We start from the raw sequence: 27,226 nt of genomic DNA, 5'->3' as shown, positions 1-27,226 counted from the left end.
GAGCCTGTATCACGAAGCAAGTTTAACTATATCTGGCTCTCTTTGAGCTACTGGCCTTCACAGAACCAAACACAGGAAATTTTGGATAACCAGTGTAACAAAGCTGGCTATTAACTCCAGTCAAGATTATGCATTCATTTTATTTCATAGTGAAAATTTTCTGTTACATAATGAATAAAGTATTGAGAGTAAGTGATACACCGACAGGAGCAGTGTGTAGGATTTAGTGGCATCCAGTGGTGAGGTTAGCAGATAGCAACCAGGTGACACTTGTGTGCCAAGCTTGAACTCCCAGTTAGGATTCATTGTTCAGGAGGTTTTTACTGGGAGCCGAATTACCCACAGAGGACTCTTACTCTCCAGAACAAACGGACCAGGTGATTTAAACCAGTAAAAACGCTGAATAAAGCAGTTTCATGTTACAAATTAGTGTTTCTCCAATGCTGTTCAGCTTGTCACAGACAGGTTGCCAGACCAGCTTCTGCAATATGTGCTCAGCTTTTTATCCCTGGCAACTTGAAGCAACACAATGGAGGATTGTGCTTTTTACCTCCCGGGGTCCCCCTACAGATGAAAAACGGTAAAGTCTGTTACAATTGTCACAAAAATCTTTCTGCGCGTGCATTTGTTGACAAGCCAACGATACCGGTGAACTTCCTGAAGCTGGCCGTGTAATGCGCGATCATCATGTCTTCAGAACATGAGCAAATGAGTTGCTCTCTGCATGTCAGGGTGGGAGCGTATCTATGTTTCCCGGGTTCTATGTTCCCCATTTAACCCTGCAAAAAAGGTTCTATGTTCCCCGCTTACACAAAAAAGGTTATATGTTTCCCGGGTTCTATGTTGCCCGCTCAACCAAGCAGGAAACATAGAACCCTTTTTGTGTAAGTGGGAAACATAGAACCCGGGAAACAAAGAACCCTGGAAACATAGGGATGACCCTGTCAGGGCTGAGCTCCCCCTCACGGGGTCATCCCTATGTTTCCCGAGTTCTGTTTCCCGGGTTCTATGTTTCCTGCTCAACCAAAAAGGGTTCTATGTTCCCCGCTTACCACCCAAAAATGTTCTATGTTTCCCGGGTTCTATGTTCCCCGCTCAACCAAAAGGGGTTCTATGTTCCCTGCTCAACCAAAAAGGGTTCTATGTTCCCTACTTACCACCCAAAAAGGTTCTATGTTTCCCGGGTTCTATGTTCCCCACTCAACCAAAAAGGGTTCTATGTTTCCCGCTCAACCAAAAAGGGTTCTATGTTCCCCGCTTACCACCCAAAAAGGTTCTATGTTTCCCGGGTTCTATGTTCCCAGCTCAACCAAAAAGGGTTCTATGTTCCCCGCTTACCACCCAAAAAGGTTCTATGTTTCCCGGGTTCTATGTTCCCCGCTCAACCAAAAAGGGTTATATGTTCCCCACTTACCACCCAAAAAGGTTCTATGTTTCCCGGGTTCTATGTTCCCCGCTCAACCAAAAAGGGTTCTATGTTTCCCGCTCAACCAAAAAGGGTTCTATGTTTCCCGCTCAACCAAAAAGGGTTCTATGTTCCCCGCTCAACCAAAAAGGGTTCTATGTACCCTGCTCAACCAAAAAGGGTTCTATGTTTCCCGCTTGGTTGAGGGGGGAACATAGAACCCTTTTTGTGTAAGCGGGGAACATAGAACCCTTTTTGTGTAAGCGGGGAACATAGAACCTTTTTTGCAGGGTTAAGTGGGGAACATAGAACCCTGGAAACATAGATACGCTCCCCTCCTCACAGCGCGCGCTGCACACACAGACAGACACAGACACAGACACAGACACACACACACACACACACAAACTCAACAGAGTGAAGTCAGACAACAGCAGAGAGGCCGCGGTGCAGATGAAGGGAATATAACTTCAAGATTACTCTAGTTGACGACAACTACGCTTGTTACTGTAAGTAAGTACGATAAAACCTCTGCCAGCCAAGCCAATAATTTATCAATACATGTGATCAGCATGTAGAAAGCCATATTTCAATCGATCGTGGTCGACACAAGCACATCGCGCTCGCAGTGCTAACAGCGTTAGGAACAGTGTTAAAGACAAACTCAAATGAAAGCTGTCTGTATGTAGGCTAACACTTTATCTTAAAATGTACCTGAGGCAGCGGACCTGCAGACAGCGAGTCTCCTAAGTAGAGGGTAACAGCAGTAACAGCGCCAGGTCACCATCGGTCTGGCATCCCTCCTCCTCTTTCTTCAGAACAAACCGAACTGATAATTAAAACCCAGTAAAACATTAAATAAAACAGTTTCTATTTAAAAAAAATCTGTGGTTTAGACACACGGCTGTGCAAAAATGTTTCTTCTGTCTCTAACATAATTATCACGGCGGGCAAAATGATTTACTGAGCTATAAAAATGGTCAGGTCTGATCCTCGGAATCTTAGGTAAGCCGTGCCGTACAGCATGCTGCAGGTAACCATGACGATGCACCCTGCTTAAATATGAGCCAGATTCGTGATACCTGAAAGCCTGAATTAAAGGTGCCCCTGTTGACTCTGTAAACAAACAAACGTTATGTTTACATTCAGTATGAGTCACCAAAACACATCATGCGTATCCTCGAGGTCAACATGTCAAGTACACTTCTGTCCTGATGAAGACGGTCTTTCTAAACATTTAAGCCCTGCGTTGTTTACAGCCTTGTTTACTTGCTCGCTCGCACTCTTCGTCTGAGCCTTTCTTGGCACAGTGCTGTTTATTGGCTTGTAACCTTTGTTGTGTGTCAGTCCCCCTCGCTGTTTCCCCATGTTTTCAATCTTTCTCTGCTGTCGATTCTTGAATAAAGGCAAAAGAGTCCTAAAAAAAATATTAAAAGGGCAGGGCAAGATATGCCATATTGCAGAATGATGTGTACGTGCACACATCAAGCATTGATTGCATCAGCATCCACCATCACACATATGTCTGTCTGTGTGCTTGTACCTGTAAGTCTTTCTCAGATGGTTTAATAATAATAGACTTAACCTTTCAAGAAATACAGCACGGAAGCATAAAAAGAAAGAGTGTCAGACCTGTATCAGAAAGCTAGTTAAAGGCTAATATGAGCAGATACGTTTTTAGCTTTCTTTTTAAAATATTCAGCAAGCTATCTTCCCTGACATCTATAGGTAGTTTGTTCCACAGCTTTGGGGCGTAATTATCAAAGATTGCATCTCCAGTTTTCCTGCGGCTGTTACTGGGAACCTCCAATAAACCAGCAGCAGATAATCGCAGTGTTCTTGGAGGCAAATAGTTAACAAGGGAGTTAGCAATGTAGCTCAATCCCAGCCCATTTAGGGCTTTGTATACAAGGAGGAGGAGCTTAAAATCTATTCTAAATGCAACAGGAAGTCAGTGCAGAGCAGGTAAGACTGGCCTGATGCGCTCTCTCCTCCTGGTTCTGGTTAAAAGCCGAGCTGCTGAGTTATGAATCAGCTGAAGTCTCTCAGTGGTGCTTTTTGGGAGGCCAGTAAAAAGCGCGTTACAGTAGTCCAATCGGCTTGAAATAAAGGAATGAATCAATTCCTCTGAATCTTTTTCATTCGAAATGGTCGTACCTTAGCGATGTTTCTGAGGTGGTCTTGTTTATGTGGTACTTGAGGCTCTGATCTGAATCAAGGATCACACCAGGACTTGTCACCCAGGGAGTTAAATTCCCCAGATTAGTAAACAGCATTTCTCTTTTTGTTTAAGGGCTGGCAAGCAGGATTTCAGTTTTCTCCTCATTTATCTTTAAGAAATAATTGCTGATTAATGTATTTACTGCCAAAAGACTGGGAGTAATGGAGTTAATGGCTGCAGCATCATTTGGTTCAGCACACATGTACAGTTGCGTGTCATCTGCGTAACTATGGAAACTATGGTGTTTTTTAATGTTGTCACCAAGTGGCAGCAGTGAGAAAAATAGTGGACCCAGGCAGCTCCCTTGTGCAACCCCAAAAGAGAGGTCATGTTTCTCAGACACTTGATCTCCAAGACTGACATAAAACTCCCTCCCAGTAATGTATGTTTTGAACCCGTTTAACACACAGTTAGAGAGACCAACCAAATTTTCAAGACGATTGATTAAGATGTCATGATCAGTCGTTTCAAATGCTACGCTAAGGTCTAAGAGGACAAGAACTGAGACCTTTTTTTCATCAGAATTTCATCTGAGGTCGCTGATTATTTTAGTAGGAGCAGTTTCTTAATTGTAGTAAGTAGATGATGCTGTGAAAATATAATCATGCATCAGCTGAAAACAACATAGTGTAGTTATAATAGCTTACTTTAGTAGTTTGATACACACACAGGGGCCATCATCACACACCTTTCAAACACCGAGCTGACACTTTGATACCCTGCTGGTGTAGTACATGCTGCTACGCATTACATTATGTATTACCCACAAGTCCTGGCTGTCTGGGCGACGCAATGCCCGTGGCTCTAATTACAGCCTCATCCACTCACCCAGAATAGAAATACACTAAGAGAAAGACCAAGTCTCCATAAAGTATCTGTTTACACTTCCGCTGCACACCCTTTGTCTCCATCTGTCTGTCTCTTCTTAATTCACTGTCTGGGTCAAGTTCCTCAGATAAGAAGTGATTATGTGAGCTGTCAGAGGACTTGAAAGTACAGGTGTGCCACCCTGCACTGTGTGTGTGTGTCTTTTTCACACGGGCATGTAAGCCAAATATATAATGAAGTTTAGCGTCTGAAATGTGTTCAAATGAAGAAGCTGAGTTCAAAATAGTTCAAAGATAATAAGTTGAATTTAAAAGTCTTATTGTCAGATAACGGTCACATCTGAGGGTACAGTGACCTTGCAAGTGGTGTTTCAAAGATGCAAATCAAATAACCAGCTATCCTTAAAGTGACTTTTTCTTTCCTTCTCCCTTTAGCAGTGTTTTTGTGGAGTTTTCTAACAGGAAACAAACACGGCTTTTGTCCCCTCTGCCACAGTTATAATATTCGTCAAAGTGTAATTTTGAATCTAATGCTTTATGGTCCCTCTGAGCCAAATGTGCAACTGTTCGACGTGGCTGAAATCCCTGTGTTCCAAGGCAGTAATCACTGGGCTTATGGTCTAAACCAATGAGGTGTCAGCCTGTGTAATGTGAGCCAATGGCATTGTGGACGTGTAAGCTCAGGATGCCAGTGTGAATGACTCATGTTGAGACTATATCATTATGTCATGTCTGTCATATGTTAAGTGTTTATAATGTGTTGGTAGCGCTAAAGGGTGAATGTAAACATCAGTTTTCTACATCTTTAAAGTTTTAGTAAGTAATGATGCTTTCAGAAATGTGTAAGTTTTTCACTCTCTGTCTGTGTCTACCTCTTTTTTTGGCCAGGCTGAGTCCAGAGATCTTCCTGAAGAGACCTGTGGTGGAGGGCAACAGGTGGAGACTGGACTGTACCCTCAAACGCAAAGCAGTAAGTACTTGAGCTGCTAGATTAACATTATTGACGTTAAATCCCAGGCCTAGCATTGAACACTACAGACTCTGCACTCATAAAAACATTAGGATAACATCAGATAACAATAATCAGGATCTCCTCCTCGGAAGTGCTTCATGACGTATTGAAACCAATGAAATATAAACAGTAGAACGTGTTTAATGTCATGAAATGTGTTCTCAATGTTGTGTTTCCTGTCTGTCTCTGCAGCAACAGGGAGTGCGCATCTTTGTGATGCTGTATAAGGAGGTGGAGCTCGCCCTGGGTATCAATTCTGGCTACAGCAAGAGGACCCTCATGCACCTACACCCTAACATCAAGGTAACTGAGGGATTATGGGTAGTGAAAGAGGATGCAGTTCTAAACGAGAATCAGAAACGACAGTGTTATAATGAGTGTTTGTTTGGGACTGGTGTGGTAATATATTACTTTTTCGCAGTAACAAACTAATATAACGTGGTACCAACAGAATTTCGGGTTATATTATTACATTTACAATGTCATGTAATGCGTTGCCACCCGAAATACACTGTTTATTGTTTTCATTTTCATTTATCCACACTGCTCTGCTTCCACCAGTGTGCCACCAGAAAAAGCATCCCCCGAAGGTTGTTGTGTCATGTCATACATTATATGCTACATTACACAACAGTTAGCTCTGACCGAGTAATTTGATTGGACGAGAGGCATTCCGTGAGTGCTGATATAGAGTATAACATCACTGGGACTTGTAACAGTAAAATCACTCCGCTCACAGGTGTTATAAATATAAATACAGCCGTTAATTAACCAACTGTCACACTCGCTACATTGACGCAAACTGACACTATATCGTTACACCAAGAAGATGGATATTTTCCCCAAAATTACATTTGAATTAAATTATGAGTGGTCGTCAGGAGAGGACGAGGAAAAGGAAAGCCAGGACTCTTCTGTGCAGACCTCCAAGTGTGTTTGAATCCGGCCGTGCCAACATCCAGGTTTGCCAATGTTTTATCAGCCGAGCTGGATGAAGTTACACAGCTGCAGATCAGTGTAAATACAAAGTAGCTTGTGAGTTCCTGGCGTGTGTGCTGCGTTGCCTGGCAACAGACCGGGGGAACTGTTTGTTTTCGCGGAGCTACATGACATACTTAAATAATTTATTTCATCACCTTTTGTTAACATTTCCTTACTCAGCATTGCTGTTTAAGCTGTTGTTGAACTGTTGTATAAAAGCAATATCACACTCGAGGTCGTGATGTTGTAACAGTAACACACAGTTAGAGAGACCAACCAATTAATTCGGTGCCTATGACCGAATTACAACTGTGACGATATACAGTACAACGTCACTCCCTCTCGTGAGATACTGCTTAATTATAGAAGGGTGCTGGTGATCGTATTGTGCATTATCATGTCCAGTCTGTTTCCATTCATATACCTACACCTTCTCCCATTCTGCTTTTGCGTCCTAAAGCTCCTGAAAGTAGCGGGGATAAGTAGCCTCCGGTTTGTTTTCTCCTCGTAACAATGATCGACACATCTGGCCTGGTTGACGTTAGTAGCTTATATTTTGGGTTTCCATTCACATCCTCTACAACTGCAGAGCAACACTTGCACACAGTCCCAGAAGTATGGAGAAACAGAACAGAAACCGAAGTATGCGCTTTGAAAAACACTCCTGATGACCCATTGTTTTAAATGTGATCTAACTTGTTTTCTCTCCTGTGTTTATGACTTAAGAACAGGTGACAATACAGGTTTTGCCAGGATCATTTTTTCTCAAGTTGCTTTTTTAAATGTGTGCAATCAGGTAAAAAAAGAAAAAAAAGTTTTGGCCATAGAAAAAAAAATTGGTCAGGATCGTTTTGGATCTTCACCAAGTGTTTGTTGTTGTAATACTCATTTTGGCCAAAAGAGGCTGAAGTGCACCACTAAATGTGTTTTAAATAGGACTAAAAGCATTTTGTTTTCTTCCAGGTGAGTTTTAATTTCTTATTTCTTTAATCACAAGGTACATATATGTGTTTTATGTGCTAGTTACAATTTTAGCAACATGTCTTTCTTTTGGCTGGAAATGTATTTCAATCTGCGCTAATATGCTGTTAGCATTAGAAATTGAAACTCACCTGGAAGAAAACCTGAATGTTTTCACAGATGGAAAAAAAGGTAACTTAGAAAAAATGATTCTGGCAAAACTTTTTTTTCACCTGTTTCACATGTTTAGAAATAAAGGAACTTGGAAAGTCATCCTGGAAATATCTTTTCTTTCACCTGTTCGTAGGTCATAAACACAGGAGAGAAAGCAGTTTTGATCAGACTTAGAAAATGTAACCAGATTTATTTTCCCTACGTGCCTCTCAGGGCTTCCGTAGTAATCAAAAGGTTCCCTGTCAGAAACCGAAACGGAGAAAGACAAACAGAAACAGTCTGTTCTGAAGTTTAATCCCAACAGATTCTCAGTGAGCCGAGTCCAGCTGCTTTATTCTACATCATGTTCATGGTGTGAGAAAATCCAAATCCTTTTTGTATTAGTTGTTAATGACTTGTTGGAGATGATGAAAAGAAACCAGAACCGGCTTTTTGGCCAAGTATGTGAAGAAATAAACACACTGTTACATATGATACCTTCTATGTACTATTATATTTCATATGTTTGTGTTCCAGGTGATGCGTCACCCAGACCACGTCTCCTCCTCCGTCTATCTGTGGGCACATCACGAGAAGATCGTCGTTATCGACCAATCCGTGGCCTTCGTGGGCGGGATCGACCTGGCCTACGGTCGCTGGGACGACAGAGAGCACCGGCTGACTGATGTCGGCAGCGTGACGCGCTCTGTGGCCCTCGAGCAGGTCAGACACACAGTTACACACAAACACACACAACTAATTATACGTCTTGTCTCCAGTTTGGAGTTATTGGCAATAAATGTGGTTCCAACCTCCTGACGAGTGGTTCAAATATGAGAGGGAGGACAGGAAACGCAGAAATCCATTTCAATCTAACTCACACAGTTGCCCGGAGGGTGGTGACGTGGTATCACTGCGTGTACCCTCAGTGATAGCCTGGGGTGATTGTGTACGTGCATGAATACGGAATATAAAAGGCAAACACTTTCACAGCCAGCTATCGATCTGACCTCTTCTCTTTAATGACACACATACAGCACACACACACACATTCTCATACTCAACTACGCTGGCATATTTTTTATTCATTAATCTTTCATTTATTTTTTAACAAGCATACATTTCAATAAATAAAATCCTATGCAGTATACAGAGATATAACCAAAAGTTTGGCTATGGGATGGAAGGGAGTTCCATTTTGTTATGGCTTTAATGGAAAAGGTCGACACTCTCACCCCTAGCTGGATCCATATGCCACACCACTGGTTCCCAACCTGGGGGGCCTGACTAGGTGCCGCCAAAGCTTCACAGGATGGTCGTGAGGCCTTTTTGATTTTTAAGGGCATAAGAAAACAGAGCTATATCTCAGCATGTCACTCATTTCTTCAAATACCAAGTCCCTGACAGGTAAAACTGAATGAAATTGTTATCATTCAAGACATTGACTTAAAAATTCTCACAGACTATTGCCCAGTTCAGACCAAAGATTTGAGCCAAGACAAGTCGAAACAGGCATCTACTTGCAATGCGCCATTCTGCAACGTTCTGAAAACCTGCCGGTTCACACCAATGCAACTAGATAAGATGGTGTATCATCGCTATGCAACAACTCTCTGTTCTTCCGCTCTGATTTCCAGCTTATTTTGTGGCTGGATATAATTTGTAGCTTCTTAAAGTATGAATGAGGATAGTGATAGTGAGATACTGGCTACAGCTGCATTTGTAGTAGTGATGAAACGGCGAAATACATAAACAAAACGAGCATCAGATGGACTGTATTCGCTGTCTGTGGACTTAACCAGTGGACGTCACTACAAGCTGATTGGCTGTAGAAACAGGTGCCATGTTTTGTAGCACAATGCAAACAGAGAATAATATACAAAGTTAGAGAAAATGTCAGGAAAACTCATCACTGATGCAGCATTCACAGGAAAAATACGCTCAAAATGAATCGAAAACTCTAATTTTACACAAACTTCCTGTAGTTATTGCGTTCACTTTTTAGGTTAATGAGGCCGGTGAGTGTAGATATACACAGAAAACACACAAAACCCTTAACTGAGTTTTCACCTGTCCTTCTCAACCTTATTGATCTTCCCTATGGTATTTGTATTAATAATGAAAGTCTAAATCACCAGCACCACAATCAGCCTCCAAAACTACCATGACGTTGAATCAACACCTCTAAACGTTATCACCTTTATGAACGTAGGATTTATTGTTAGGTGTCATATTAGACTGTTTCAGTTTTAGCTAGTTGAAGCTAACAAACTAGCAACCGACTGTACATCCGCTGTTGTTTCCATGTTCCCAGGCTGCCTCCACCAACAATCAGTCCAGTAAGGGTGTGTCCTTCGTTGAGGACGTCTCCAAGAGCAATGGGCGAGGGACGCCGCCCGGCGATCCTGCGGACTTGCCCAAGCTGAAGGGGATCGGACGCAGTAGGAAGGCTCGCTTCAGCCTGTACAGACACCTGCACAAACACACTATGCAGCATGCAGACAGTGTCAGCAGTGTGGACAGCGCAGGTGTGTGTATGGGAGAGGATATGCGAGAATAAGGTGAACTGTACTGTTTATGCAGTCCATTTTTCATGCTGTATGTGTGTGTGTGCGTGTGTGTGTTTAGGGAGTGGTTCAGTGCGGAGCCTGAAGACAGGTGTTGGAGAGTTACAGGGCAACACACGCTTCTGGCACGGGAAGGACTACTGCAACTTTGTCTACAAGGACTGGATCCAGCTGGAGAAACCTTTTGATGGTCTGCTTCATACACAGAAACACACACACTTACACAAACTCCTCATTAGGTCTCTGAAATGCTCCCCTAATTACAGGGTCTGTATGTCTAGTAATCAAACCCCTGCTTAATATTAATCTTAGTCTCATACTTTTCCCTGTTACACCAGTTTGATGGAAACAAATATTCATCTGGAAACCTGGAGCCGAGCACATAAAACACTTATTTGTTCCTATTTTTTTCTCTCCCTCTCTCTGCTCCGAACTCTCTGACCCCGCTGTGCTCCTTTCTCCCACCTCCTCTCCTTCTGTCTGTCCCTTTAACTCCATCTTACCGTGTCTTTTTACATCCGTTTCTCCTGTCGTCACTGGGTTGCTTCCACTCTGTGCAGACTTCATCGACAGGTACACCACTCCCAGAATGCCTTGGCATGACATCGCCGCAGTGGTTCATGGCAGAGCTGCGCGGGATGTGGCCAGGCACTTCATTCAGCGCTGGAACTTTACTAAGGTACTGCAACACACACACTGTGTCCTTTATTATGCACACACAGGGATGTAGAGGAGCAAACTTAGATTTTCTGAGCTAATTATTATGATTATTTTGATGGCACCTAATGGCACTACTTCTTATTCAAATTCACAGTCACAATAGAGCAAGTGGAAGCTAGCTAATGCAAAATTTAAGTTTGGAAAATCATGATTTATTGACCTAAAAAATAAGCAGAACATTAAACACTACCCTGGCAAACTCTCAGGAAATGTGTGGCTCAAACAGTGGAAATAATTCAGTTAACAACACGGCCATTGACATTAAAAATACCCTCACACTCATGCTTTCCATGGAACCAGCTTTTTCCTCCCGTTATCCTGCTTTCACGCTTTTCCATTCCACCTCTAACCCTATATTTACCCTCCCTCTGTCCCTCCTACAGATCATGAAGCCAAAGTACCGCTCTCTATCTTATCCATTCCTGCTGCCCAAGTCTCACTCCAGCACCAATGAGCTCAAATACCAAGTCCCTGACTGTGTCAATGCCAAAGTGCAGGTAAGAGAACCGAACAAGTGCCATTTTTGCCTTTAACTGATCTCAAAAAACAAAACATAGTCCAGGAAATGTCGTTTTTTCCTTCTATATAATTATGCAAAATGAGAAAGTGGGTGCAAAAAGCAACCATTCACCAAAGCTAAAAAGAACCACTGGTAGAAAATTACAGAGAGAACACAGGAACAGTATAAACTCCCACTTCCCCACACTGTGTTCCACGTCCCAGTCTGCAGCACTGCTGGAAAAAGATAAAAGAGAGCGAGCGTTAAAAAACTCTCCATGGGCCAAAAAGTTATGTAACTACAAAGGTTTGCACTCGCGATTGACACTCAGAGGTTTTTCGCCGTAAGGAAGCGACCTGTGAGTGAAATGCTCGGCTAAAATAAGAAGCGCACGAAGATCCCATCACAACTCCATCAGGTTTTGTTCTAAGAGAAGGTGTTCTTTGGTTTTCTCAGTTTTGTTTCATAAATGATCGTGTGTTTTATTCAAACTGTGTGTTATTAACCTGACACCTCCATGTACAACTTCTCCATTTGTATCCTCTATAACTACAGCCAATGATATGCACCAATTAAATGTTTTCTTTTTTGACAGTAAAGTTAATGTCTTAATGGGAATTATTTACCACTGGGTATTTTTAGTATATTAATAGTAATTATTTAAGTATAAATTAAATGTATTGAATATTATAAAATAATTTTAATAAATAAATGATTTTTAATTTTATTATTTTTTAAATATAAATTAAAATTAAATATAAATGAAATATTATATCATATATAAATAAAGTAGTATATTATTAGTATTAAACAAAATTTGAAGTTTAGAAAGTGGGAAAAGTCATGAAAAAAATATATGGTGTTCAGTAGTTATTGTTTTTGTTTTGTTTTTGTTTTGTTTTTTTATATATTTGGTATTGGTATTTAAAGTCATACAAAATGCAATAAATCACAGATACAATGGGAAAAATGTAGTATACCCTGCCTTTTTTTTTTGCTCCAATAGAGCTTCATCCCTATTGTACCGTTTAGCAGCCAAAAAAAATCAATTGCATAAACATTTACATGTACATATAAATAAATTCAAAGTGACAAAAGTCGTGGGTGAGACACAAAAAATGAAATACATTAAATTAAAAAATCCAATGGATGATTTAAAAAAAAATATATAATCAGTAAAATCATAAGTGATCAGTAAGAAAAAAGTACCAAAAATAAATGAAATATAAAAAATAATGAATAACATATATAGTATGGGGTCAGTAGCATGACAGTACAATATCACTTGTGGTCATTTTTTCTTCACAGGTTAAAAATGGTTGCCATATAGCATAAAATTTCTAAGCACACCCTCTTGTAAAATATAAAGTTTTCCCCAAATCATGATGTATAAGGTCTTTAATGCATAGCTTAATCCCTCCGCAGGTTCACCTACGGAAACCTTGTTACAACTTCTACTTCACCTTAGATAGTCAAGTTTGATTGTCTTCTCGGCGCTCCGCCAGGACCGTGACCGACCCCAGCAGGGCCAATCTGAGGATCTCACTAAACCATCCAACCTGTAGTAGCGACGAGCGGTGTGTCCAAAAGGGCAGGGACTTAATCAACGCGAGTTTATGACCCGCGCTTACTGAGAATTCCTCGTTCATGGGGAATAATTGCAATCCCCGATACCTATCAGGAGTGGGGTTCAGCGGGTTGCCTATGTCTCTCAGTGAAGGGTAGACACGCTGATCCACTCAGTGTGGCGCGCGTGCAGCCCCGGACATCTAAGGGCATCACAGATGTGTTATTGTTCAATCATTTTTCCCCGTTAAAGGGTTTTTTTGGGGGAGTTTTTCCTTATCCGCTGTGAGGGTCCAAGGACAGAGGGATGTCGTATGCTGTAAAGCCCTCTGAGGCTAACTGTGATTTTTGATATTAGGCTTTATAAATGAAATTGAATTGAATTTAAGCAGTATCAGTCATCTAGCTTAAAGAGATGCAAAGCCATTATATTTTTTGCCTGGCGACGAAGACGTATATCTTGTGGAGCTGCTCTAAATACTGTCGCAGTAGCAGTAGATCCTATGGGTACATCCAAAACATCTGAAAAGGTTAAATATTGATCACCAGAAACTATGACATAATACATTTACACGTATTGTACTTATGTTGTATTGGCACATTCATATGGTGACAATTGTAGGAGGTGCAAGATGCGGCCCGCTTTCAGTGTTATTGCTATAATAAGCCTGTGTGTGTGTGCAAGGTGTTGCGGTCGGCAGCAGATTGGTCTGCAGGCATAAAGTACCACGAGGAGTCCATCCACAATGCCTACATCCAGGTCATCGCCAAGAGCAAACACTACATCTACATAGAGGTAAAGCAGCAGTGAGGTTCTGTCAGTGGACTCAGTGACTGTCTAAATGCGTCTCTACTCTGTCACATGAAGTTGTACATGTTGAAGCCTGAATCGCTGGGATTGTCCTTCTCTCCTCTCACATCAGAACCAGTTCTTCATCAGCTGTGCCGACAACAAGACGGTCTACAACAAGATCGGAGACGCCATCATCGAAAGGATCCTCAGAGCACACAAGTACTCACCTTTATTTAAACGATGTCACATCTTGACACTGCTCTGTCTGTGTCTTTATGTAACCGAGGTGTGTTTGCTCACAGGGAGGGTAAGAAGTTCCGTGTGTACGTGGTCACCCCCCTGCTTCCTGGCTTTGAGGGCGACATCACCACGGGAGGAGGGAACGCCATCCAGGCTGTCATGCACTTCAACTACAGGTGGACCACATGACACTGTGAAATAGAAAGAGGAAGAGTGAAGGGAAATGAGAAAGCAGATGTGGAAGCAATATTAGAGCTCTATTGTGCTTTATGTCTTACTTTCAATTTGAGTCTGGGATGTACTTGGTTAATATTTAAATAGTTTTTAATGAGTTTTAATCTGTTGCCTCCTCAGAACCATGATCAGAGGAGAATACTCCATCATCTCACAGCTGAAAAAGGAGAGTAAGTACAAGACTATTCTAGAATATTAAATATTTGATGCCTAATATTAAGCATAGAAAAGTGCTAATAGAAGCCCACTTTCATCCCTCTCCTCTCCCCTCTCAGTGGACGACCACTGGATGAACTACATCTCCTTCGCCGGCTTGCGGACTCACGCCGAGCTGGAGGGACGTCTGGTCACAGAGCTCATCTACGTCCACAGCAAAATGCTCATCGCTGACGACAACACAGTCATCATCGGTCAGTCTCTCATCTGCTCTGTCACGTTCCGTCTCTCTTGTTGTGTTCACCGGCTACTATTTGAGGCGGCGAGCCTCTCGGCCTCGACACCATCGAGATGTGATAAATCTAAAAATCTGGCTTCATGTCTGTATCTTGCACCATGTGTGCTGCTAACAAGTGTGTGTTCAGACACTGTTGAAGTATGTGGGGACTGCTGCAGCACAGCTCTGCTGCGCCCTCTGCTGGCTGATACAGTGCAGCTTTCACACAACAAATCAAAAGGCTGAAAATTGTTTGTATAAGCTCTCCTTTCTTTTTTCTTTCCTCTTAGACGTCACTGTAAAATTTCCCTCTATATTTGTAATCAATAGTATTTATACAGGCAATATTAAAAGGTCAATTAAAGCCAGAAGGTCTGTTTTTAAAACCATAAAATCATAGTTGTGTATAGTATGATTAAGATATAAGGCAGAGATTCAGCTTCCATGCTCTGTTCTGTGTGTCTGTATCAGGCTCTGCTAACATCAACGACAGAAGCATGCTGGGTAAGCGTGACAGCGAGGTGGCGGTGATCGTGGAGGACTCTGAAAAGGTCCCTTCGAAGATGGATGGAAAGGACTATGAAGCTGGACCCTACGCACTTCAGCTTCGCCTCGAATGCTTCAGGTGTGTGTGTGAAAGAGAAGCACAGAGAGAGCTGTGTTTACGTAGCACATTACAATCCAGTGGAAACATTATGCAACAGTTTTGTTTGTTTCTAATGGTTTCAATAGACTTATCTTGCCATCCATATCCTAACAGCATCCGTCCAAATACCACTGTGTAGTGTATTTATTTCTCTTCTCTTTGTGAACAGGACTATCCTCGGAGGTCACACTGACACCAGCATTGACGTGTCCGACCCCATCAGCGATCGCTTCTACAAGGAGGTGTGGATGACAACAGCTGGCCGCAACGCCACCATCTATGAGAAGGTAAGGGCAGACATGATGGTGTAGGTGAAAGTATTTAAGAAATGAAGTCAGCTGAGGAGTTAGCACATGTGCCAGATGGTGTTTTTTACAGGTACTGTCACTTAGACATCATTCTTAAATGCCATCTATTAAGGAAATTGCACCACAGCTGCTGAATTTGAGAAGCAAATTTTTAATATTCACTTCAATAACAATAATTTTCTGATGTGCTCAAAGATTCAACAACATGAAAAGAATGAAACGAAAGAACAATTTGGAACTATGTTCAGGCACAAACATTATCCGTTTAAGCTTAGGAAAAGATCATGTTTTAGCTTAAAAATTCCCGGTTTTGGTGAAACAGTCGCAGCTAGAAATGCCACAATGTCTCACTTGAAAAACACCCACTTCTAGTGCCACAATCCTGAGAATAGCCACAACGTCTTGCTAGAAAGCACCTGGTTTTGATGTTGCAATTACTGCTGTAAATGCCTCTATGTATCGCTAAAAATCACCCAGTTTTGGTGAAACAATCGCAGCTAGAAATGCCACAATGTCTTTCCAAAACACCCATTTGTGGTGCCACAGTCACAACTGAAAATACCCTGATATCTCGCTAAAAATCATGCAGTTTTGGTGCTACAATCCCAGTTAGAAGTGCCATGATGTCATGCTAAAAAACACCTGGTTTTGGTGTTGCAATCATGGCTGGAAATGCCCCTATGTCTCGCTAAAAATCACTAGGTTCTGGTGCCACAATCCCAGCTAGAAATGCCACGATGTCTCGCAAAAAGCATCAGTTTTGGTGACACAGTCGAGGCTAGAAATGCCACGATGTCTGACTCAAAAAACATGCGCTTCTGGTGCCACATTCCAGCTAGAAATGCCATGATGTCTCATTAAAAGTACCCAGTTTTGGTGACACAATCGTGGCTAGAAATGCCACGATATCTTGCTAAATACACCCAATTTTGGTGTCACTGTTGCAGCTACAATTGCCACGATGTCTTGCTAAAAAACACTTGGTTTTGGTGTTGCAATCGTAACTTGAAATGCCCCTATGTCTTGCTAAAAATTACCTGGTTCTGTTGCCACAATCCCAGCTAGAAACACCACGATGTCTTGTTAAAAACACATGGTAATGGTGCCACAATTGCAGTTGGAAATGCCCTAGTGTCTCACTAGTAAAAAAAAATAATTTGCAGAAATGTACACTGCCAACATCTTCTGGCAAGTGGGCTGTATGTTATTAGTACATGTGTGTGTTTTTCTCCAGGTATTCCGTTGCCTTCCTTCGTCCCTGGTGAGGAACATGTCCGAGCTGGAGCAGTACCAGTCCAAACCGGGTCTGGCCCAGACCGACCTGGGCCGCGCTCAGGAGGAGCTGCGCAAAATCCGAGGCTTCCTGGTTCAGTTCCCTCTGGACTTCCTGTCTGAGCAGAACCTCATGCCCTCTGTTGGAACGAAGGAGGCCATGGTGCCAACTGAGATCTGGACATAAAGGATGCACCACCGCCACTGCTTGAGCATCTTGAGGGAAGTATCTGGATTACAGTTGTCATTATGGATTTGCAAGAGATTGAGTTTAATCCAGAGATGAGGGTCTCCTCTGGATTGATATGACTGCTGGGTATCGACAAATCTCTCAAATCTGTTTCTGCTCAGAAACAGCAGTTAACGGCTTATTTGGACAAGCATTAACACTGTTGGGATTTATGAAGAACAAAAGACGTCGCACTTTGAGGAAAACATTTATGACTGCATTCAAGCTGTGGAGATGAAAAGCAGGCACATGAACTTTGGGTTTTGGGAATCAACTCAGCTCTGGACTCTCGGACCTTTGGACTGTTTTTAAACTTCACAAGACAGCGAGGACTTCCGGAGAACCAGGGTGAGGCTGCGGTGACATTTGTGACAATGACGCTAACAAACATTCGGCTCTTAGTTTTAAAAAGATCACAGGATAGACAGAGATGGCCATGCATGTGATGAGTTTGTAATGTAAGCTCGTAAGATGCAGTGGTGCTTCAGTACGTACGCTGTTCATGAGCTCAAGAAGAGATGACCAGCCTCTTTAAGTCATCTCAGATGTATTTTAAGGACCTTTTATGTCAAACAAATCCAAACCACGTGATGGCTTTTTTTTACTGATTCAACATTGGTGCATGATTTTACTAACTGTGCTCAGATCGTCAACACGATAGCTATAATGCATGAACCAATCACATCTCTGAGGGAACCCTCAGAGGCGTTATATTTCCTGTCAAAGGTGTTTCGTGACGGATTGTTCCTGGACTTTAGTGTTGAAATCAGAGTGTTGAGCTGACCCAGGTACAGAAGCTAAGTCAACTTGGTTACATCATACTGCGTTCAGAGGGGTGTATGATCAAAGACTAAAGTCATAGGTGCAAATTTCAGGGGGGGATACAGAGGAGACGTCCCCTCAATATTTAGAACATGTGCTTTTGTCTGCCCCAGTAAAACCTTGTGCACTTTTGACGAAACTGAAGACATCTAAACCATAAATTGAAGCAGAAAATGCACAAACTGGTGCATAAATATTAACCAGAATGCTGGAATTTAAGTGTTAGACACTCAAAATTTTCTGGCAGTGAACCCTTAAATCCCCTGTATCATACATGTCCCCACCCCAGTGTTGAAACGAAACCTACACCCTTGGCTACAGAGTAAAGTGTAATGAGACAATCGGCACTCCAATTCAAGGTGTCATTTCCTTCTTTGCTCAACAGATGGTGCTAGCTTCTTATAGATAGCTTGTACAGCAGCAATACAGCTCTCTCTGCTATTTTATTTCAGTCTTACGGCGACAGCTTGCAGAAGTACAGTCTTTGAAACGATGTAAACAATGACAATAAAAACACTATTTTCCATAAAGCATGATGCCAGAGGCAAAACTGTCACATGAAGGTACAGTTTGAAGTCACGTGTTATGTTTCCTGGCAGTTGCAGTGGTTGTCTCGATGGAGCTTTTTACTCAGAGTGAAAAGAAAATGTAATTTTTTATGTAATGAAAAAGCGTTTTTCTAGGGATTGGTAAAATATGTGACCTATGAAGCATTTGAAGTAATATGTATATGTGAATGTATGGAATTTATGTCACCTGATTTGTTTTAATTTTTAATATATGTCAGCGTATTTTGTTTGATCACCAGCCTCCTTTTAATGTGAAGTGAAAGAACCACTCGATCAGTATCCAGCTGTGCTCGGCTTTTGCGTCACACGTAAAATGTCATTGCAAATGATTGGTTAATTATCTTCCCTAAGGTTATGAAGCGAAAAAGGCGGACCTTGGTGGTTCCTGTAAATCAACAACATGAAAGATTTTGTTTGGCAGACATCCTCCATATTCTCGTTAAAGGGACTTGGTGACGTGCTGATGTCTGGGTCACACACCCTACATGAGAATCACTGGCATTTATTCAATGGAAGAACAATAACTGCATTGTGCAGCAGCCGATAATAAAACTTGGATATTTTTAATGGGACCAGGATATTGATGAATGTTAACTGAGGTGACAACGACTGAAAACATCACGGCTTTTTCGATTTGTGCTGATTTTGACATCACTGTATTGTTTACCCTCGCTGTATCCGTCACTGCATTATCTATGGAATATGAATCATTTAACATTCTTTAAACCTGTATATTTTTTTAAATGTACGGCATGGCTGTATGGACGGTTGTGGATTTTGTAACTAAACCTATGTTTCTTTATCATAACCATCATGCTGCGGTCTTTTCCTGTCCACCATCCCTTTGCCTCGAGTCAGCTGATGTTGCTTCCACTGTTTGTACAATACCTTTTTTGTACAGTTGAAAGTATTTCTTATATCTGCCTGTTGATTTAACACGGTGTAACTTATAATTTAAATGGCTAACAAATAAAATTATCTTTGGAACTCTTGTGTCGTTCAGTCGCAAAGTGAAAAACAAGTTAATGTAAAAAAAAAGTTGCTCTTCTTTATTGATATTTTCATTGTAGTCGATGGACGTTTTTTGCTTCTACACTGCTCTTAAAAATGAAGCGAACATTTAATTGTCACAATTTAACACCAAGTCAGTTAGACCTCAGAGATATCAATCTGTCCATTGAGGAAGCACAAGTGATTGTGACTCAGTTTCACCTGCTTTGGTGCAAATCAAAGTGACAACAGGTGCATTGGAGAGGCAAAAGCAAGACAAGCCCCAAAAAGGGAATGGTTTTACATGTGTCCTTGTCACTACTGGTAGCAATTAGGTTGCAGGAAGGTTTGCTGTGTCTCCCAGCACAGTGTCAAGAGCATGGAGGAGATACCAGGAGACCGGCCAATCCACGAGGAGAGCTGGACAGAGCTGTAGAAGGGCATCAACCCAGCAGCAGGACCGGTATCTGCTCTTTTGTGTGAGGAGGAACAGGAGGAGCACTGCCAGAGCCCTACACAATGACCTACAGCAGGCTACTGGTGTGCATGTTTCTGACCACACTGTCAGAAACAGACTCCATGAGGGTGGCATGAGTGTGAGTGGGACCTGTGCTCATGTGGCCAGAGTGTGTAGGCAGTTCCTTGATGATGAAGGCATTGATGCTATTGGATGCCCCTGACCTAAATCCAGTTGAGCACCTAGGGGACATTATGTATTTGTGCATCTGACACCGCCACTGATGCCCTGATCCAGGTCTGGGAAGAGATCCCCCAGGACACCATCAGCCGACTCATCAGGAGCATGCCCAGATGTTGTCAGGAGTGCATACAGGTATGCGGGGGCCACACACACTGAGTCACATTATGAGTTGCCGTGATAAAACTCACACAAGCTGGATCAGCCTGTGATTTCAGTCGTTTACTCTGATTTTCAGTGAGAAAAACATAAAGACAGTAAAACAAGCAAAAGAAAGCACAATAATAGTTACACATGAAAGAAAAAGTTTAGTTTATCGGAAAGCCACAGTGAACAATAATGTTTTTAGCCCTGATTTACATGAGTTGGCAGTTTTAGCAGACGGTACAGGGAGCCTGTTCCACAGGTCGGGACATAGAAATCAAAAGCTGCTTCTCCTTGCTTAGTGTTGATCGTCGGAACGCTGAGTTACTCAGATGACCTGAGGGGTCTGGATGCTTCTTATCATTCAAGTGAATCAGAAATGTATTGAGGCCAAGAAAGTGATTTCATGTGCTCCACTTCCTTGGTGTTAGTAAAAAGGCACAAACTAAGTTTTAGTGCCAGCATCATCTGGATATACGTTCTAAAATGCATCAGCAGTTTAAATGGCCGTAAACACTTTACTGGGTCTGGTGTATGTGATAGTATAACAGACCCTGTGGTTTTATGAACCTGAGTATTTAAACATAAAAGGAATGTAGAGTTGTTGTGTTTTGCAGCTTACTGATTCCAGTGAAATCCACTGCTGCATAGAATCTGCACTGTCAGTTCCAACTCTTATAAAAAACTACCAGGAAGTTTGATCTGATTTTTTTCCCAGTTTCACAAGGTTGGTGTGTTGATGGGAATCTGGCAGTTAAACTTGAGATGTGTTACGTAACACAGTACCAAGGAAATTCAGGAGGAACATAAGGGAGGCTTCCTTAAAGAAATACTATGGAACAATGGTCACACCTGAGTGTGGACCTGCTCAAACAAAATCAGTGCTTTGTAAACTTATGAAAACTGTTGAATTAATTGAGAGGGCCGTCCAACTGTCAGTTGACACTCCCTTGACATCCCTTTGCTGACATGTCTTTGGCGAGCAGTTTTACAACGTGCAGCGCCAGTCTTGCCACATTCTCCTGTTAGGTACTAAATTATACTGATCATTGGACACATTTGGTTCAAACCGAAGACGTTCAGTACCTGCAGATCAATATAAATGCATTAAGTTTCTTAAAGTATCTATATGACTTTTTGTGATTTATACACGTGTAGACATGTATTCATATGCACCAGGTAACTCCACTCTCTCAAACTGGAAGCTACAAATTAAGTGGCTCCCAAAGTCGGATTAAGGGTGCAGAAATGTTCCTTTTTATCACTGGCTGAGTAAGAATATTTTAAACAATTGTTTCCACCCATAAGGAGAACTCCTCAGCCTGTGAAAACAGCTGAATCATGTCATGTGGCTTTAAAGGAAGCTTTCCAAAGTGGAGTAAAAGTAAGAAAAATAGTGCCTTTAATTGTATTTAAAACGGCTCTATGCAAAATTCAGTGTGAAGTATCAAATATGAGTTGTCTGGACACAGTTCTCAACATTGAGGTGGCTAAGTGGGCTGCAAGAGCGGGATTTATACTTCTGCCTCGAATCAACGCCGTACCCCACACCTTAGCCTGACGTGCACCTCCCCAGAAATGTAACTACACGTCGCAACCACACAGACTTTTATTTACTTTAATTTCACAGATAAGAAACAATAAATAGTGAAGACAATAAAGCCTCCACAAAAATGACGTTTTAAGTCTTGTCTGTGATTTATCCTGGCTTCATATGAGAATGCCATAGGCTTGTGCTAATAACGTTAGCATGCTATATTTTTTGGGAAACGTGTTTAGTATAAGACAGTTGTTTTGTCAGAGAACCTTGTGAGTTGTAATGGAGCCAAATTTTGTAACATTAGCTTTGTTAAATGTTCAAATGTGTAGAGGAAAAGTCCGGTAGCCACTAGGCTAATTTATATAATGTAAAATGCCATAGGCTCGTGCTAAAAACATTAGCATGTTGTATTTGTGGGGAAAATGTGTCCAACAAAAGGCAAGTGCTTTGCATGTGAGTGTTGTGACTTATAGTGAAGCTGATTTGTGTACTTGTGTTTGAAATTGTCTCCATTAAGCCATGTTTAATGTGTGTTTTAAGTGTGTTTTGGGTGTGTTTTGAATCAACTAAACTTTACAGCACTTCACAGAAACACCACTGCCGACCAGTGATTTTGGAGGCATATAGCTGACGCACAATTATAAATACCGCTTAACAGCTAACAATGCTAAATACATTAACAACGCTAAACAACGTCAACTGTAATGACAGAGCTAATGATGTTAGGGGAGAACCGGAAAGTGGGCCCTGTGATTCTTCAATGCTGCCCCAATATCAGTGGTAACTGCAGTGCAAAGCAGCAGCCATGAGCTAGCCGGTAGGGTACACACATGCACTAACATGCACGTGCTGGCGGACCGGTTTACCACAACAAACCACAGAGAAGCTTGGATTACAACACACACAGAGGTAAGGAGACTTTATTCTCTGCTCAGGACGCCGTCACTATATCTTTACATAGCAAATAGCGATTTACTGTATTATTTCTCTGACTGTTGCACACAGAACATTTAAGTGCAGCACTTGAGTAAATGCACTTAATTGCATTCCACCACTGATCAGGATACGGCAGCTACTGCTGTTAATCTCTCTCTTGTGAGTCCCCCAACTTTATGAAAGTGCAATACTAAACTACTGGAGTGTCCCTTTAAGACAAAATCTAATTAAGTTGCTCGTGATGGATAAAGTAACAGATATACCCATGGGTGGATTATGAGACAATGGGCCCCTGGGTACAGATATGCAAATGGACCCACCACCTCTGCTACTTAGGAGAGAATATACACAAATCATGTGGTGGTTTTGATCTCTTCAAGGTAATTTTGTGTCTCTCTGTGGTCATTTTGTGTCTCCTTGTGGTTGTTTAATGCCTCTTTGTAGTAATTTTGTGTCTCTTTGTAGTCATTTGTGTCTCTTTGAATCATTTTATGTCTCCCTGTGGTTGTTTTGTGTCTCTCTGAGATGCTTTCGTGTCTCCCTGTGGTTATGTTGTGTCTCATTGGGTCATTTTGTGTCTCCTTGTGGTTGTTTAATGCCTCTTTGTAGTAATTTTGTGTCTCTTTGTGGTTGTGTGGTTGTGTCTCATTGGGTCATTGTGTCTCATTGGGTCATTTTGTGTCTCCTTGTGGTTGTTTTGTGTCTCTTTGTAGTCATTTGTGTCTCTTTGAGTCCTTTTTTGTCTCCCTGTGGTTGTTTTGTGTCTCTTTGTAGTCATTTTGTGTCTCCCTGTGGTTGTTTTGTGTCTCTTTGTAGTCATTTGTGTCTCTTTGAGTCATTTTTTGTCTCCCTGTGGTTGTTTTGTGTCTCTTTGCAGTCATTTTGTGTCTCCCTGTGGCTGTTTTGTGTCTCTTTGAGTCATTTCGTGTCTCTTTGCAGTCATTTTGTGTCTCCCTGTGGTTGCTTTGTGTCTCTTTGTAGTCATTTATGTCTCTTTGAGTCATTTTGTGTCTCCCTGTGGTTGTTTTGTGTCTCTTTGAGTAATTTCGTGTCTCTTTGTAGTTATTTTGTGTCTCCCTGTGGTTGCTTTGCGTCTTGTAGTCATTTTGTGTCTCCTTGTGGCTGTTTTGTGTCTTCTTTGAGTCATTTTGTGTCTCTTGGAGTCATTTTGTGTCTTCTTTGAGTCATTTTGTGTCTCTTGGAGTCATTTTGTGTGTCTTTGGTCATTTCTTGTCTCTTCACGGTCATTTCACCTGTTTTGATAGTTGTTTTCTACCTTTGTGCAGTGCCTTTGCATTCCTTTGTAGTCATTTTGAGTCACCTCCTGGTCAATATGTGTTAACTTGAGGGACATTTTGTAGGTGAAGGCCAGAGGGCCCCCTGACACTTTGGGCCCCTGAGCCCCTTGCCCAGTAGACCTGTTCAGTGATCCATCCTTGGATACACCTGCAGTCCAATCCAACAGCCCTGTAATACCTTTTGAATATTATTTCTTTCTAAAAATTTAATACAAAAAAACCCCACACCTATAATAAAAAAGATCATTTTTATTTTCTCGAAAAATATCAATAAACAAAGGAACTTAAATAAATGTGTTTGAGTAAAATAACATGCAGGGTGACATCATGCACATGCATAATGTCATGAAGCGTTGCTGCTTTCCACTAAGTATGTCATGAGATTCGTTGGAAAGAAGGAAAAAGTTTGGGAGTCCCTTCTGCCTCAGCAAACCCCGCCCAGTAACAGGCGTGGTTTGCTGAGGCAGTAGGCAGTGCGCTCCCCCCCTCCCTCTGTACATTCACAGGCTGTCACAGCAGCGGCTCCAGGACGAGCACACTAGCAGTAATCCACTTTCCACGGCGCTTCACCTTCCTCTGTTCCGTCTACATCCCTCAGACATGGATCTGGAGGTGCTAACGTACGCGGCGCTCTCGCTTTCCATCCTCCACGCGTTTGCGCTCTAGCTGTGCGCTCCCGGCCCGTGGCTCGTCCCGCTGCTGACCACAAGGAGACTGTTTTTTTTTGTTTTTTTTGAGACATCACTGTGTAGCAGCAGAGACGGGGGACAGTAGATAACTGAGCAGCAGCAGAAGAGGGACCACACAGTCGTGACAGCAGAGGCCGTTTCAGGATATTCGGGGCAAGTGAGAGCTGAGCTTTTTGTGTCCTCCATCATGGCGAGTGACTCTCCAGCGCGGAGTCTGGATGAAATCGACCTGTCCGCTTTGAGGGTAAGACGATGTGACATCTTTCTTTTCTTTTCTTTTTTTTTTTTTTGCATCTTACAAATATAGCTGAGAGAAACCGGTGTGTGTGCTTGCCGTGCGCGCGCGCGTTTCTCCTTCTCCTGCACCTGACAGCGTTCCCTGAATAGCAACCGGCAGGAGAGCAGAGGAGGCTGCGAGAGGCGGATGTGTGGGAGCCAGGCCGCCACAATGTGTCAAATTATAGATCAAATTATATATAGACATTAACTAAGTTGACAGCTGCCTCGCGCATCTGAAGCCTCATCTTCATTCAGGGCAATAACAGGAAGGTCTGATGCTGTGTGTGTGTGTGTGTGTGTGTGTGTGTGTGTGATGCTGAGGTTGTAGCTGGGATTCTGCTGACCTGGATAAGGGGGTTTGTGTATCTTTCTTTTCTCGGGGCCAGGCTATTATAGGCCCATCAGCCTTGATTCCAACAGCAGTGGAATTTAACCCATGTCTCCCACACACACACACTGCTGATTCTCTTGGCTTGTGTGTGTGTGTGTGTGTGTGTGTGTGTGTGAGAGAACAAGACATAAACACTTCCTTGTTTTCAGTCCAAAAATTGCCATTTACCCCCCTTCCCCTCTCCTCTGTATGGTCAACTAGTTTCTGCCTGCTGTTTTTGGAGCTATCTACTTAGTGTGTGTGTGTGTGTATGAGTGCCAACCTACCTGTAGTCAGTGCAGCTGAAGCTTTACATGCTGCAATCGCCAGTTCTTTTGTTCATCCAGTGTGTGCTGCAAAAACCACAGCACACACACTCACAGACAGACACAAACAGTCTCCTGCGCTTGTGTTTATGCGTGGATACCCATGTTTTCGCCTCGCTGGGCATGGTGTGTGTGTTCCTAATGTGTGGGTGTCTGCCGGGCTCATAGTCAGCTGCACACAAGTAAGGGATGCTGCACATGAGAATGGGGCTCCAGCTGAAGCTCTGAGAGACATCACACACACACACATAGACACAATGCAGTTGTATTTACCTGTTTCCGTGTCTGCTTTATTGTGCTCGTATGTCCATTTTTATAGCCTCATTCCGCCTGTCTCTTCCTCTCTCTTCATGTCTGTTTGCTTGTCTCTGTGTTGCTGTTAAAGTCACAACTGCTCATCCATCTACCCTCATGCTATTCCGTCTTTTCTATCAATTTTATCACCTGTTTTTTTCCCCCAGCGTCTTGTCCGTCTGTCTGACTGACTGAATGCACCTCCCCGTCTATCTGCCAGCCGCCCTGTCTCTTGGCATTATCTCTCTCTGCCCACCTCCCTGCCCTGCCTGCATGAAGAGTAATGTTCACAGGGGAGGTGAATGAAATGTCGATAACAGACGCTACTTTTGAGGTTTACACCTGCAGCATGTTTTCACCGTGTGTGTGTGTGTGTGGGAAAGCGGAATTGGAAGGTGGAATGGAAAGGAGAACATGAAAGAAGAAGAGGAAGGAGAGGAGGAGAGGGAATGAGAGACAGAGGAGACAATAAAGAGAAATGAGGAAGAGGAGGGAAGTGTCTGTGCATTGGGAGTCAGCCCATGCATGTCCTGTTCTTTTGGAGGCGTGATGTCAAGCACTGCAGCTCCAAGGACACACATTTGTTTTTACATGGTGTGGTCATGCATTGGAAGGTGTGCAAATGCATCAACAGTGATCTTTTGACCCCCCTTTTCTTCATATGTTGTATGTTTGTGCACAGTGACACAGAAGCTCTTGAAGAACGTCATGGTTTGTTAGATTATGATTTACTGGTATTATAAGAACGAGACTTCAGAGAACTCCTCTGAACTGCTGACAGGTCACTGGCTTCACACTTTTGCAGCCAAGCTTTGTGTAAACCCAGCCGGCATTGCACGTCTCTGCAAATCATGATGAAACATTTGTACTCTATTATGTAGCAGATGTGTGAAACTTTTATGTTGTGGATTCACAGAGAGAGCCAATCACAATCATTTCCTGATTGTGTGTATACTGCATGCAACAGTACATACTTTTTAAGGACAACTGCAGTGCCTACTTAAAGTATAAAAGAAAAAATATACAATTCAGAAAGCGCCCAAGGATTTTCCTCTGTGTGGTGGCCATTTTGGGACATCTCAGACGGAGTGTGTCACCCCAAAGTCATTGGGATTTGTCCTCAGGGAACCCTAAATATTTAAGACAAAGTTTTGGTGCAGCTCGAAATGCCATGATGTCTTGTTAAAAACACCTGGTTTTGGTGTT

At 42.3% G+C, this 27,226-nt stretch overlaps 2 protein-coding genes across 23 annotated transcripts in view; both read left to right on the top strand.

Annotated features, from left to right (window-relative positions):
* The window catches only part of pld1a (phospholipase D1a), a 60,085-nt gene extending 40,641 nt beyond the window's left edge, over positions 1–19,444 (top strand). For all 3 annotated transcript variants that reach the window (XM_050061078.1, XM_050061079.1, XM_050061077.1), the window contains 15 exons: positions 5,342–5,423; positions 5,658–5,768; positions 8,097–8,282; positions 9,874–10,087; positions 10,188–10,316; positions 10,687–10,805; positions 11,230–11,343; positions 13,597–13,707; positions 13,835–13,923; positions 14,007–14,120; positions 14,299–14,348; positions 14,454–14,588; positions 15,083–15,236; positions 15,427–15,544; positions 16,800–19,444. In XM_050061078.1, the coding sequence (XP_049917035.1) occupies positions 5,342–5,423; positions 5,658–5,768; positions 8,097–8,282; positions 9,874–10,087; positions 10,188–10,316; positions 10,687–10,805; positions 11,230–11,343; positions 13,597–13,707; positions 13,835–13,923; positions 14,007–14,120; positions 14,299–14,348; positions 14,454–14,588; positions 15,083–15,236; positions 15,427–15,544; positions 16,800–17,024 (1,951 nt within the window). In that variant the 3' untranslated portion in view covers positions 17,025–19,444. The remainder of the gene's footprint in view (positions 1–5,341; positions 5,424–5,657; positions 5,769–8,096; positions 8,283–9,873; positions 10,088–10,187; positions 10,317–10,686; positions 10,806–11,229; positions 11,344–13,596; positions 13,708–13,834; positions 13,924–14,006; positions 14,121–14,298; positions 14,349–14,453; positions 14,589–15,082; positions 15,237–15,426; positions 15,545–16,799) is intronic.
* Positions 19,445–24,575: 5,131 nt separating this feature from the next.
* Positions 24,576–27,226, top strand: part of tnika (TRAF2 and NCK interacting kinase a) — a 112,753-nt gene continuing 110,102 nt past the window's right edge. For all 20 annotated transcript variants that reach the window (XM_050061072.1, XM_050061071.1, XM_050061065.1 and 17 more), the window contains exon 1: positions 24,576–24,995. In XM_050061072.1, the coding sequence (XP_049917029.1) occupies positions 24,939–24,995 (57 nt within the window). In that variant the 5' untranslated portion in view covers positions 24,576–24,938. The remainder of the gene's footprint in view (positions 24,996–27,226) is intronic.

The sequence above is a fragment of the Epinephelus moara genome, chromosome 14 (assembly GCF_006386435.1).
Source record: "Epinephelus moara isolate mb chromosome 14, YSFRI_EMoa_1.0, whole genome shotgun sequence".
Taxonomy (NCBI): domain Eukaryota; kingdom Metazoa; phylum Chordata; class Actinopteri; order Perciformes; family Serranidae; genus Epinephelus; species Epinephelus moara.
The sequence above is the reverse complement of the archived record's forward strand: the minus strand, read 5'-3'. Positions and strand labels throughout refer to the sequence as shown.